General features: G+C 34.3%; 1 protein-coding gene across 4 annotated transcripts in view; it reads right to left on the reverse strand.

Annotated features, from left to right (window-relative positions):
• AFG1L (AFG1 like ATPase) overlaps positions 1 to 15,085 on the reverse strand; it is a 65,011-nt gene that overhangs the window by 39,748 nt on the left and 10,178 nt on the right. For 3 of the 4 annotated variants that reach the window (XR_003535940.1, XM_027693724.1, XM_027693732.1), the window contains 4 exons: positions 8,785 to 8,836; positions 8,065 to 8,166; positions 6,637 to 6,767; positions 1,158 to 1,257 (listed from right to left, as the gene is read on the reverse strand). Coding sequence is in view for 3 of the 4 variants with exons in the window: in XM_027693724.1 (XP_027549525.1) it covers positions 1,158 to 1,257; positions 6,637 to 6,767; positions 8,065 to 8,166; positions 8,785 to 8,836 (385 nt within the window). In the remaining variant the exon portion in view is untranslated. The remainder of the gene's footprint in view (positions 1 to 1,157; positions 1,258 to 6,636; positions 6,768 to 8,064; positions 8,167 to 8,784; positions 8,837 to 15,085) is intronic. The other variant, XM_027693740.1, reaches the window with a different exon arrangement.

Here is a 15,085-nt window from a genome sequence, read left to right on the forward strand (position 1 = left end):
GAACAAGTGCGTGGCTTTTGGATTGCTAAAGTGACTTAATATGCATTAAAAAACCCCATAGGACAATAATGGTCACAAACTGATACCTCAATTTAAGATGTTGGATACAATTCCCAAGTTATGATAAAAATTTCTCCTGAACTTCAAAGAGCAGTGCTCCAAAAACACAAGGATGGCTCTCAACTGAGTAAGGTATCCAGTTTATCTGTAGTTAACCCAGTTACAGTAGTTATGATTTCATCTTCTTTGCTCAAACAAGTAAAATAAGCCAAGAGGGAATTATTAAACCCTGTAGTAAAAACCTAAAAACCTTTGGGTGGATTTGGTTTTCCTTTCTTTTTTTCTAAGATAAGGTGCATTGTAAATCTATAGTGATTGTCTTTTAATTAATTTGGGTAGAAGTATTAACTGGTAGTTACAGTTAATACTGTAACTCTTCAGTATTTTTTGCAAACATTCAAAATTAATCAATCTAAAAGTTGCACAGAAATTATGTATTATGCTAACTGCTAATGCTACATTATACAAATATCTTTCTGCTCTATAAAAAATTACAATTGTTAAAACCCAAACAGATTTGGGCACTTCGTAGAAGGATTTACCTAGCTAGTAACTACCAGTGACTAGTTATTCTAAAAAAAGTTAGAAATGGAAACAGCTAGTAAACTCAAACTGGGCTTTAAGAATGGCATCTTGATAACGGGTTCTGCTTTGAGCTGATGGATCAAGTCTGCAAGTTCCTGAGTTAAAAACTGGGAAGGATTGTACTCTCATTTCCCCTCTCTTCTGCAGAATATGGTCTTTTCCTATTCTAGCATACATCTAAAATAGGCAGTATTTTACACCTCCTCAACATCCCTGTCCCCAAATACCCTTCCACTGGTTTGGATGGAGTAGAGGAGATCAGAAAACATGGAAGGATTTGGGAGTGACAGGGGAAGGAACACCTTGAGTTTGAGAGAAGAGAGGAGTATGACTTAGTAAAAATCTTTCTTCCTTAAGAACAAGAAAAAATAGAGGGCAAACCAGAATATCTCAGATTCTTGCAGACTAGAGATTTTGTAAGTATTAAATACTGCATGATATTACTACAATTGTTTTGTAAGATACTGAGATTCATTGTATTTGGATAATACCAGTAGCATGTTTGTTTTTACCTTCTGGCGGCCTGTTAGATGTTGCCACAACGACAACCCCATTTTGGAAGAGATTTTCAAAAAGCTGCTTCAGAATCATGGCATCAGCAATGTCAGTGACCTGTAGAAGACAACACATTTGTTTTATCTTGCTTTCAGCTTCTGCCGCAATAGATCTGCAAGTGGCTTTGTAGCTAGGAAAAATGCTTGTTAGTGAAAGCCATTGGAGAAAGATTCTAATTATTGCTTGGTGAGAAAAAAATAAAAGGGATAATTAATAAGCAGCAAATGTACCACAGTCTTTCAAAACTTGCCCACTCTTTATTGAGGAACTCCACCATTTCTTTACCAATTGCTAAATGATTCCATGTTAACTTCTATTATAAAACTACAGGTGGGAGACACAGAAAACAGACCTAAACATTTAAGAGGCCTACTTAATTAGAAGCAACATGAAAAAAAACCAGAAAACAGAAAGCAAATACACACAGGCTGTTTTACATTTCTATTACCTTTGAGGCAAAGGTTTGCAGAGGTGAATTTAAATGGTCATGGGACTTCAGAAATAAAGACAAGTAGCCAACTATACATAATCAGCTGCTGTTGAAAATAGAATGATATGACATAGATACCATTGTGTGATTGTTGCAAAAAACAATTCAACAGATGGCCCATCACAAAAATAAGCAATTTCATTGTTCTTTTTAAGTGCCTTCTATTACTGTCCATGAATAATCAAAAGGCAGGCAGTCACTTCCAGCACAGTCAGCCTCTTCTAACCTTCAGGCGCAAAACACGAATGAAAAATAAAAATGGGTAGGACAAGCGATACTGGGGAGGGGGAAGGAGGAAAAAACAGATAGACAGAGGAAAAAAATAATCCTTTAAGTAAAATTTCTTTAAAGATCTTAATTTTAGCTCAACAAACTTGCTGTCTAGTACCAAGAAATAAAAGGAAACAGAAACCACTCTGTACAAATGAAAAAAATGTAGTAAGTTTTTCAGATAAAAAAGCGCCTTGTTACAACAGTAATTCATATTTTATAGGAGTTCACCAGCTGAGATCAGCAACCGTAATACATAAACCACCTTTATGATCATTACACTTGATTCTCCTGCATTCCCTGTGGTTATTAAATAGACACTTGTTGCATTTTGACTTACCAAAACAGACCCTGACTCTGAGGAAATAAACCAGTGGTGGCACAGTGAGAGTTACACATACTCATCACACAATAGACTGACAGTTTGCTGTGCTTTCACCAGCTTAGATGTGCATGCTGTGATAGTAATACATGTACAGAAATGTTTTAACCAGTATAATTTTTGACTCTACTCCACACCCCTCCACCTCCCATCATTCTCACATTTCTAAATGACCTTTCTAGGCAGAAAAAAAGGAGATAATTCTACGGTAGAGACAGTAAAGGACTTAGGTTGCATTTCTAACAGCTAGTTTGGAAGCAATAATGTTCTTAATGAATGATATACAAACACTAGTTTCCTTCTTCCAAAGACGACTTCTATTTGGTTCCATATAATGCATTAATAGGGACTTTTTTTCTTTCCTTTTTAAAAACCAAACTTTTACATTATCTGTAACACACCCCTCGGATTTGCACATCTCTGCTCACTAAGATCTGATATTAAAAAAAATATAGTAACTCTGTACTGTACTGTATGCCTAATATATCTGCTTATGCATCACTTATCAGTAATTTATTTCTTCTGAATAATAACATTTAGGAACTTCCCCCATTCCTAAAGAACAAGACACACAAGGAATCACTATAGATGTGCATATTAGGAGTAACTCAATTTGTTGTATCACAAAGCAAACCCAAAAGCCAAGTTTTAAAAATCTACTATGTGTCATTGTGTTACAAACTTTTTTGTTTAACAATACTACAAAGCATGCTACCTTTAGAAAACAGGGAGTGAAAGAATATAAGTGCTCATAAAACAAAAGAATAACATCCTTTTATTAATAAGAACTGTTATTTGATGCAGAATTCTGAACTCCATTACAAAAAAACCTAAACAACAAAAAAAGTTCTTGAAAGCTCTGTCAAAAAGCAAGAGCCATTTTGAGGACCAGAATGCAAATATGAGCTCTTTTTATGTAATCCATAAAGACAAAGGGAAAGACAAAAAAAATTCTACAGGGTAAAGCAGGTAGGAGACAGTAACTAAAGATTGTAAGTTCTCGTGGTTTTTTACTGTATCCAGCATTCATTGAAACAGATAAGAAAAGCAAAGGCTACAAATTACCAATAAGGAGAGCCAGCTAATGGAGAGAATGCAGAAATTTCATGCATTTGAAAGATTTTTATTACATAGTGCTGCTTTCCATTATAACTCACGTTAAAAAAAAAAAAAAAGAAGAAGAAGAAGAAAAAAGAAGGAAAAACACTAGACTAATAGTTAATTTACATGTGTAAGTGCCTGAGATTCAGTCAGCCACTGATTGGTACATTGCCATGTAATGAATGGCAAACATAAGCATGTATTATCAGTAATTAGTATTAGCACAAAAATAAGAGCCTAATTTTTATTAGAGGCTTTTAATAGAATGCAGGTTAGTAAAAATTCCCTAAATTGTAGTTCACTTTAAATCCAAATGGTACTGATGGCATATTAAGACTAGCATTGCATGATCACTCAGCTTCCCAAGAAGTAGGGATTCTGTTTTCATTTTCAATACTAACTAACACAGGTTACAGTCCCATGCCAAAATTAGACCTTCTAATTACCTGTGTATAGTTATTTGATCACTAAACAATAACTGGACTCTTTACTAGCCAACCTCTGTGTTCTAAAACATCAAAACTATAACTACAAATGGCATAATTCTAGGGTTTTTCTTCAAAATGAGGACACATTTTTAGAATGGCTTAAGACTTTTGTGACTAAAAAAAAGAAGACGTTAACATTTACAGTAAACTGTATGACAAAGATCAGTAAGAAGTAGCAATGCTTTAATAATCTGAGAGCCTGTGACTCAGGTAAAATGCTGACAAAATCCTGCTTCAAAATAGACACACAAGCTTAGTGCCATCGCTAAGGTCCTGTCTATCACACAGTATTTGCTAAACGAAACATTTAAAACATAGTAATTTTTTTAATACAACACAGAAGCGCTACTTTTAAAAGAAGTACTGTAATATTTTTTTACGTCAGTTAGTCAATTCTTCAGCTGCTTGACAGTTTTCTAGGCTTTGCAGGAAGATTCACTTCCGAATATTTCTGCCTTGCTTTAGCCCACTGTCAAAGATAAAATGGCAACCTAAGCAAGGCTTTCGTCTTCTGAAGTTCTGCATTTGGTTTCCTCTGAAATATGAGCATTAACAATATTTTTTTGCTGTCCCCGTTTACAACATGTCCATGTTTCTGTTCTTAAGATAAATAAATACATAATTTCAGCTTGTTTCCTTTTTTTTGTCCAACAGGTATCTGAAAGCAACATGAAGTGTTTAAAGCAAATCTCAGTAATTTTTTTGATGTTGCCTGTACACACAATTATTTTGCCAAAGCACTATAGGCCCATCTTCACTTTCCATCTGTCAAGACAGAGAGTCACTTTGTCAGCAAGTCAGAGCCGTACCTGTTCTGAGTCTCCAGCTCTTTTCAGTATCATTTTAATCTAGTAAATTCTTTAGTTATGAGTAAATCAGACTGCAGTGAAATACAGCCACAAGTTCCACTGGGGAAATGTGCTGCAAACATCCTGAATTAAATATGACTCCTTATTATTAACGTAAGCTGCTCGTCCAGTCACTGGACTACTCTATGATTACTTAAGCAGAAGGCTTCCTATCCCAAAATCAGTGCCTTCTGCAAAATTTAAGAAAGCTGTAACGCCTCTTCAGTAGGCAAAACCTGTATGGAGTTCCATGCTACAGAAAATCAGGCAAGAAATCCAGCCATTCAGAAATCTGTGAATTTAGACAATTAGTACACGCAGAACAAGTAGATTTTAAAAATTCACATATGAATGCAAAGTCTTAGAAACACTTTTAAAAATATAGTTCTTGTATTAATTTCCCAGTTGCAACGGACTGACAAAACTAGATGATTTTTCCAACTGAAGTCACTGATGTACCGCAAGCAAGTCAGCAGGGGGAGCAGGCAATCAATCCGGAAACGAAAAATACCAGTCTCTCTCTTTAAAATGTGGAAACATGACAGGCAGTCTGGAAACACAGCAATACCAGGACACAAAAGCAGTGGGCACTTATACAGAAAAGCAGGTATTTACACTAATATATGCTACCACCTCTTTCTACAATTTGAGCATTTAATGACATGAGAGTTAATACTTCCTTCTCCAAACCTTCCCATTTCTTCATAGTGTAAATACAACTGTCTCTGTATTTAGATTTTATATTCAAGTTTCGGGAGCCCAGCATTCATATTCAATAGATAAAGCATAAATTAAATGATCAAACAGCAGCAATTGCAATGAGCCCACACATTCTGAAACCGTAGATCAAAGGACTACCCCCAGATGAAAAATGGAAGAGTAACTTAAAACAAGAACTACTACTACTTTACAAAAATCCCCTTCGTGGGAGCCAATTACAAAACAGTTATTTTCCTCGGGTGCACACACTTGTAAAATAACAGCCAGCAAATATAAATTGCTCCATCCATTTCAGAAATGTATTCATTTAAGAGCATAACACAGATAATTTACAGTTAATAGATTATTCTTTTATTATCAGTGATGTGAGAACTAATATAGATCTGTTCTTATCTTGTTCTGCATTTTCTCTCTAAATTAAAAAAAAAACCTCAGCTGGTTAGAACTGCCAAATACCTCTAGCTTCTTTACTAATAAATAAAGCAATTTTACACTTAAGTTTGTGATGTGCCCTTAAAACAAAATTCACAACTATTTAAAATGAAACAATCAAGTTAGCTTGTGCAAAGATCATTTTATAAGCTTATTTTAATTTTCATATTTAATTAAATGAAAGTTTCTTAAAATGCTAGTTGATATAATCTGGCACAGTCATGCCAAAGACTTCAATAATTCTAGGAAAGAATTTAGGTTGAATCTGACGTGTTATTTACATATCCTTAATCACAGAGAGTATTTTGTAGCATTATACGAACTACAGCAAAGACCAGGCATGCCAAGCAAGTATCAGGTGGTACTGGACAGACTCAGTACAGGATGATGGCCCCTGCCCTGAAGTATTCATGAGCCTCCAGACAAACTCTAATTCCTCCTTGTAGGATCAATAAACAGATTGGTAAACAAAAGCATTATAAGGGCACTTACACCGCCAACTTGCATCTTATCTACTGTGGAAAAAAACCCCAAATCCCCGCCATCTTCAAAACTGTGAAATGACTTACACTCTTCAACTTCCACAGTTCACTACTGGCCAGTGATTCAAATATTATATTAGCAGTAACAAGTGTCATATTTTAAGATCAAAAGTAATTTTATGTAGTTTCCCTTGAAGCAAAGGAGTAATCTCTGACTTCTTACCTGAAATTCATCAAAACATAAGAGAGCAGCCTCTTTGCTTATTTCCTCTGCCACTGGTGCAATTGGGTCATATGATTTGGCCATAAATCCTGCCTTTCTCTTTGGCAAGCTCTGCTTAAGGCGATGTATTCCTTAATTGATAAAACAGAAAAGAACAAAATATGTCTTATTTCTTTTTCTAAGATTGGAAGAACAAAATTATTTAGCTACCAAATAAAAGCTAGCCCAGTCTAGTAAAAATAAGAAAGCTTCAAACTTAATCTAGTTTCAGGAGGGCAAAACAGTTTTCAACCACATCCAGGCAACAGTTAGAAGTTCACAGATTCTATGATTCATATTTTTTTGTTTAGGAATATATAAAACAAAAGTCAAAGAAGTCTTGAATGCTATGCACCTATGCCTTATCTTTTATAAACAGATATTAATTACAGATTTATCTTGCTCTGAAGGTATTCTTAGAATGCATTTAGTTAAAAGAATGCAGACATAGCAACACCGTTATGCTTTAAAATGCGAAGATGATGACACTGGCATAAGGTAAGATTATTATATCCATACTTTACTGTCTAATGGATTGTATTGCATTTGACTACAAACAAACATTTGGAAAACAATGACTCTGCAGTAGGAAGCTATCTTTGTTAAGATCAAGCACAAATGACAAAAAACGTAAACAGAAAATCTCAGGAGTGACCCAGTGATGATAGAAAAGTGAGCACTAGAAGTGGCTCAGGTTGTTTACACTGATGAAAGCCTCGCAAGAAAAATGTAGCTGTCACAACATTTGTAAATTACAGCAATAGTTAACAATTTCACAGTCATATAAGGTCATAGAATTCAGAAACAGAAGCAAATTTTAGAATATCTAAAACAGCATCTCTGTCAAAACAAAGTGCCTTTTCACCCTGTCAGAAAATTTTCTGAAACTTAGGATGAACTTCTTTCTATTATTTTTTCCTCCAAATTACTCATAGTATTACTAAGTTAATCAACCAGAATAGTTTCCATTCTCCTTGGCATTTATACCTGATTTAGTTATTCTTTATTCAAAACGCAGATGGAGTTTAACCTTTCCAGTTTCAGTTTTAGCAATTGCCTTCTTCAGATTCCCCATAAGCTAATTGATAACTGGAAAACATTTAGTTAAGAATTTCATCCTAAACAACAGACCCAAGTTTCTATACAATCAGGTATATATATATATCTCTTTCAGAAAAGATATTTGAGAAATAATATGCAATTAATATCTATACTGGTCTGACAGACAATGCTAAAATCTTTCAACATTTCTCCTATTTTTTACCTTTTTTTTTTCCTTAAATACTTGAATAAAATTACAGTGATTATTATGAACATAAGAATGAGACAGACCTTTTTATGGATACCATATTTCATAAAATTCTTGTCAATACCCGTGTCTGCACTTACTCTGGTGTACATCCAACATGAAACCATGAAAATGGACTCTCTTTTTTCTTTCTACTTCTAAGTGAGAATAGAACATGTCCATCACCATTGTCTTTCCTGTGCCTTCAAATAAAAACAATAAAAAGTACTCAACCGGTAATTAAAGTACAGTATGTACTGTTTACAACAATGATTGTTTGATAGCTTTGAATTAATTCAACAACAGTCTTCCACAGAGTAAGTACAAGACCAGACTGCTGTGAAGAACAGTTATGTTTTCTGTTCAAAAACTTGGAACAACTGCATTTTTATTTTTCTGTTTTAAATTTTTGATTCATACAGAGATGGCCCAAAGGTTGCACAAATTACTCCACATACATCCAGAAAACATCCTTAGTATTTCCTCCGGAAAGCAAGTATGATTTCATGCTGCACTGTTGCAACTAGAATATATCAATTCTCTCTGGTGGCCTCCACAATTACTTCCCAAATTCTTAAATTGCATTCTTAAATATTAGGGAATGGGTAACACTGAAAACTACACATAATAATGTGGCCCAATCAAACAGTTTCCAGGATTCAGACTGTTATTGTATTAAATAGCATCATAATGTGGAAGAAAACTAATCCTGTAAAATTCATTAAAGCAATAAAGCTACATAAACATAAAGCTTTTAGACAGTTCAGAATTTGAAGAGACATGCATTAGAGAAAGTTCCATTGGATGTAAATGAAACTTACCAACATCTCCATAGACATAAACACCTTTTGGGGGTTTGTTTTTGGCAAGGAGCTGCAAGTCAAGAGAAAAAGAATAAATATGGATATGGGGTAAAATAAAAGCAAACATATTGCTGTGGTATAGTAAGGAAGTAGCTACACTTAACCATAAAAGTAGCACTAGCTAGCAAAGTGCAATCTTGAATAAATCATTAGCTCAGAATTGATAGGCAATCAATGTTGTATTTGTGTGAATTCTATAAAAGAGGCAAAACACACATGCAGGGTTTGGTTGGGTCTTTTTTCCAGATCATTTTGAAAATATCCCCATTCCCAGTCCTAGCACACATGCCTATATATATATATGTATATATATATATATAATATATATATAATGATTTATATATAATGTATATATATGTATATATGTATATATAATGTATATATATATATATATGATTTAATATTTCCCAATCTATCATCATCAAAACAAATCCTTTCCCTCATTAAGCCATTTAAACAGTTCTAGAAAAAAGGATATCAAATTAAGCAGTATTAATAGTATTCATAGATATATGCACTATATACCTATTAGAGCAGTTCTGCTAAAGATACAAACTCATAGGATTCAGAAAATCAGTATTGCAAAGCCAGTGAGCATTGTAAGACCTCTTTCTCTCAGCTTTGAATCCTAAATGCAGAATCATCTCTGGTTTAAACATTATTAAAATAAATGGAGTCACAGTAAAAATAGGTACCTATATACATATGCCTGTGTGTGTATATGCATAAATATATAAAAATCTAAAAAAATATTTTCAAAAGTTTGCCTTTTATTAACCATTTTTTCAAGTGAGTTACTTTTATCTGGAACGAACACTGCTTAAAAATTTTAAATTTCTTAATATTATTCAGGACACATATTGTGACACCTCATGGTTTATTCTATTTTACTCAAGTACATATGGAAAAACTTAAAATAACACCAAGACTTTCCATTTGAAATAGTCCTCTCCCTCTCCTCCCCAGTATCGTGCATAGCCCCTTCCAAGTATAATTCTAAAAACAAAACACTTTCTAAAAAGATAGAGATCTTAACAAAAATTCTATCAAATCCATGAAAATGAATTGATATCCGCAAAAACACTGCAGAAGAGTATTTGATTATTTTAAAGGGCTCCACTTTCAGAGCTCTATGGGGTGAGGCAACACAGAAGAATATTAAAATTGCAACCCAGGGGTCTCATTTGGAGCTGGGTAATTGCTAAACAACTTCAACCTAAAGCACTTCTTCAAAATACAGTGCCACGTTAAAGAAATAGAGGAGTCAGCAGTAAGACACTAATTGAATAGCAAAGAAAATTCATGACCAAAAGGTAGAAGCCTAACATCTCAGGTCTGGAGTACCAGTTCATTCAGAAAATATCCAAGCATGACTCTTACATAAGATCCTCTTTTGGATTTCATTTAAGCTATATTAATAGGGTAATAAAAAATTTGTATCATCAATCTGTGGTTGGACAGGGTTTCAGATGTTCTGAAACCATTCCATTAATAGATAAGATTGCAACTATTTGCTAGTGCTTTCAAAGCACTGCAAGACAATTTAACTGTTGAATATTTTTCATTGTGTACTTTTTAAGAGCTTGCACTCAGTAAAACTACTGATGCTCAAAGTTACACAGCAAAGAAAGGAGGAATGGAAAAAAATCCAAAAGAAAGACATTCATAACAATTTCTTTGGTTTTAATTTGATATTAACAACAATCATTTTAACAAGACAAAAGATTATCACATTCAATTTATTTCACAGAAAGGCTGTATCAATCTGATTTGCACTCTCACAAGGAATGACACCAAGCTAGAAAAATAAATCTGTTTAGAGTACAGCTTTACTTGTCTTTGTAAAGGTTATACAACCAGAACAAGTATTTCACTGCAAATTTTTTATTAATTACATTTAACCATTTTCATATTTGTCTTTTTAGGCATATTTATTTCTGGAAAACCCGTTACAGAAAAAAGGGGTTTTGACTAACGGAAATAAATATAATGCTTTGGGCTCCATAAAAGTCTAAATCAATTTCTGGTTGATTTAAAAAATGAAATTAGCTTCCCTGTGAAGACAAAAATTGTTGAGTGATATCTAGTTGCTGAAAAGGATGGCTACTGTGGCAGATTCAAACACATCTGCTTAAGCTGGTCATCTCTAAAAGCAAATCAAATGTCAGAAAACCTCTCGTCCTCTTTGAGGAATTCAAGAAGTTTGTAGGAAATATTTTACATATACTTCTGCCAAAAGTGACACTATTGATCGCTTCAGTATAATCACTTCCTGTCAGGTACTGTATAATGCTAAGAATGTATTTTTATATTCTTGGGTTGTTTTATTGCTTTGGGGTTTTTTTCTTGAAATATATTTTATTTTTAAAAAGTAAACTTGATTAGTAGATTTTTAATACTGAAAACTCAGACATCCTACCAATCTCAAGTTATTCTGCATAATCATAAAATGGATTTTTCCTTTTTTTTTTAAATTATTTTAATGCATCTTCTGGGAGTTGTGTAAGAAAAAGAACAACTTCTGCTAAAATCCCATCAATGTTCTTGATTCAATTTAAAGCACAGCGAGCAGTCAGGAAAGTCAATGGTATGTGAGGGAAAAGAAAGCAGAAGACTGATCTTGCTTCTATTCAAACACACACTCTGAAAGAAGGAGGGGGAGAAAACTAATGCAAAAGATCCTCCAGTTACCCTAAAATAAGGACAGTCTAGTTTATTTCAGGGAGGGAAGAGCGAGAAGTAGGAAATGTAGGAAGACAAACTAAATGAATGAGCTTCTCCTCACTCCTCATTCCCATATTATCCTGACGAATATTTGGGGTCTCGGTATAATAATGTTCAATTTGTTGACAGAACGTTTTCTTTTGCAACAATAATAAGATTTAAGGATGTTAAAGTTAATATTTAGAATGTACTAACCCAGAGATAATAAGTGATGCACAAAATTTGAGTATGAAGGGGACAATTTTGAAATGTTTATACATAAGTTTTAAAGGCTCCCCAGGGGCATCACCTCAAATATGTCAAATGCTTGAGTCCTCCAAGTTTCTTAATTCCCACAACATTCTTTGCAATAACTTCAGAAAGCATAAATTCAGTGCTTCACAGTTTCATTATCATCAAGACACGCTACAGCAGAAGCCTTTTTTCCTTTTATAGATAGTTGACTTACAGATTTTAATTTGAAAATGATTCATATCTTAAAAATATTTACACTTCCACAAGATCATACAAACATTAGTATCCCCAGATTTACAGAATTCTCTTCTGTGTTATCAAAATGTTTTCATAGAATCACAGAATGGTTTGGGTTGGAAGGGACCTTAAAGATCACTTAGTTCCAGACCCCCTGCCAGGGGCAGAGATACCTTCCACTACACCAGATTGCTCAAAGCCCCATTTTACACATTTCTGTTTCAAAACTGCAAGCCTTGCTTTGATCCTATCAGATCAGATTTTTTCTTTGTTTAAACTTCACTTTCAATCAAACAATATCCTACCTCATCTAAGGAATTGACCTGGTCAGAACATCTCCTTCATTCTGACAACTTCTTATTCTTTCTTAAATATCTTCAATAACATGCAACATCTTCCCACCTTCTCCCACGCTCAAACACCAGAAGCAAGCAACTCATTTCCTGGGAATATTTACACTCTGATTTGAAAAACTTTTAAGATGGTTAGGCTACTAAGGTGGTTAATTAAAATATGCAAAATTCAAGAGACAAGTCTCCCTTAAATGCTAACAAAATTGCCTCTTTCTCCCACTCTTTCAAGCTCCTTTTCGGTTGCTCTTGTAGCTGAAGACATTTTCAAGGTCTTGAACGGTGTTTACTATTGTTCATACCTCTTTTCAAAACATGACCTCACTTATAATTGAGCTTATTTCAAGTCATTAGTACAGCAACTCAACAACTCTTAAGAAGTCCCAATTGGTATTATTTTGAAAAGCTAGAGATCTGAAATGTCCGTGCAAACTCGTACAGCCTTGAACTGCAATTCAGAGGATCTCAAAATATCTCAACATACAAGGTCATGCCTTCACCAAGTTGAAGATCAAAGTCCTTGTTCAAATTTGAGCAATAATTTTGAAAAACAGAAGCCTACTTAGTTGGCAGCAAGACTAATTGTTTTTTCCCTAAGATTCCTTCTAAGATGATGCCCCAAAAAAACTACATCACAAAAAAACCAGAGTTTTATTACCATGAACTAAAATGGTTGATGTCATGGTACGTGCCCCAAACTACTCATTTCAGAAAGCTTTGGCCTGTGAGGTAATATAAGTCCCTTCTATAAACACTGAAATGCTTCTCTATTGTATCTGATCCAAATATTTGCTCCCTAATCCTCCTTTTATCATATTTTACTGAATAAAACTATTTAGACAAAAAGTGACAAAAGAAGAACAAAATTAAAACCAAAGCAGACCATTCTTGTCATGGGTGTGAAGTTTCTATTTCTGGAATAACTGCTATTTTGGAAGAGGCTTCTGCAATTTTATCACAGAAGAAATCAGGCAATAAAATAAGGAAGATCAGACTACAGAAGAGGCTGAGAGATGCTTCTCTTCCACCACCCCCTTTTCTTCAATGCAGCCTCTCAACCACATTCTCTTCAATGACAGAGTCAGGAAAAATGAGTACACTTGAAATGCCAAGGACCACTATTTTTTTATTTCTTAAAAGCTACCAGTAGATAAATCTCTTCTCAACACAGGAGATTTCATACTAAAGGTAGGCTAGTCAAGTTGCCAAAAACCTCCTGAAAAAGCAAAAAGTCAATCTACAAGATACTAAGTATAACTGGTAAAGTATTTGATTTTTTAAAATAAATCCTTAAATAATTTAAAATACAACCATTTGTTTCATTTATATCTATTAAAGCCCATTAAGTACAAAAAGAAAAATGAAACCAACTGTTCTGTTACAAAAACATAAGGCTTATCTTTTACTTCCAAGCATATTCAAAGTTAGAAAGTACCAGGCCCTCATGAGAGGAGAGTGCCAACAAGCTATTCACAAATAAGGGATTTACCTGTGCCCTGTATCATTAGTACTCCATGGACATGCCTTCTACTAGTTAGGTGAACTAATTCCACTCATAAATCTACACACATCCTATTCAACCCAGGCCAATTCCAGACAGCAGTACTCACCATCACCTCTTCTTGGCATGAAAAGCCTTAGTTCTACTCTCTAAACCTGAACTAAGTCTGCAACAGCATCCCTACTCTGGAAGTCCACAATAGAAAAACAGGTATTTTGCTTACTTAGGAAACTCCTCAACAGATGCAGACATATGACAAGCACATGATTTTACCAACTACCTAGTCATAGTTGTGACTTATTCTGGGGAAAACTTTCATTAAGAATGTTGATTACAACTTTGCTGAAGCAAAACCTTGCCTGCACTAGAATTTAATCCATACTCTATTTGGCTTCATTTATCTCAAAAGGAGCTCTGTTTGAACTGGCAAATAACATCCTCAAAGACAACAGAACAGAAACAAAGCTGTTGTGACTTCTTCAGCCTGAATCATGATTTGATTTAATTACACAAGCTAGGCTTTTAACAGATTTACACAAAATTCACTGCTCTCCTCCTTTTCTGAAGTTTTGATGTATGGCATGGCACTATAGTGCTCAACCTTGATTATCATCTTGAGATTTCCATAGAAATATCAAGCTCTAGAAGAAAAACCTCAAACTACAACAACACTCACCCCAATAGCAAGTAGTTCTACAGCTGCCTCTCACTGACTGTGGCATTAGTTCCACCAACGAGCCATGCAACAATTTTTAAAAGCTGGTTTAAAATTAAAGCATGGAATTCAAGCAATGTTAAATAAAGAAGTGGAGTGCTTTAAATGAACTAGTGAAAAACACATTCTCATCTTAAAAAATGGCATTTGACTTTTTCCTTTTAAGGAAGCGTCAGTCAGTCTGGTTTTATTGTGATTAGCTCTGTTATGTAGGGGAAAAAGTAGCACTTATTTCCTTAAATAAAATAAGATTAGTATTTGTTCTCTGTAATACAGACTTTCTTCCTTATTCATGCTTCCCAGTGAAAGAATCAGTATATAACCCACACAATGGTTGATCTACAAAGCCAGTATAAAACACCTAATCTAACAGTGATTCAGAGCCCTCCAGTTAACACAAGTCAGCTCTCAAAACTATTCTCAAAGGCAGCACTTTCAGAACCTAATATCCGAATGTCCAAAACAGTTTTCCAGTAAAGATCAAAATGCTTAGCCTAC

The sequence above is a fragment of the Neopelma chrysocephalum genome, unplaced genomic scaffold (genome assembly GCF_003984885.1).
Source record: "Neopelma chrysocephalum unplaced genomic scaffold, ASM398488v2 Primary Assembly neopelma1_23, whole genome shotgun sequence".
NCBI classification, from domain to species: domain Eukaryota; kingdom Metazoa; phylum Chordata; class Aves; order Passeriformes; family Pipridae; genus Neopelma; species Neopelma chrysocephalum.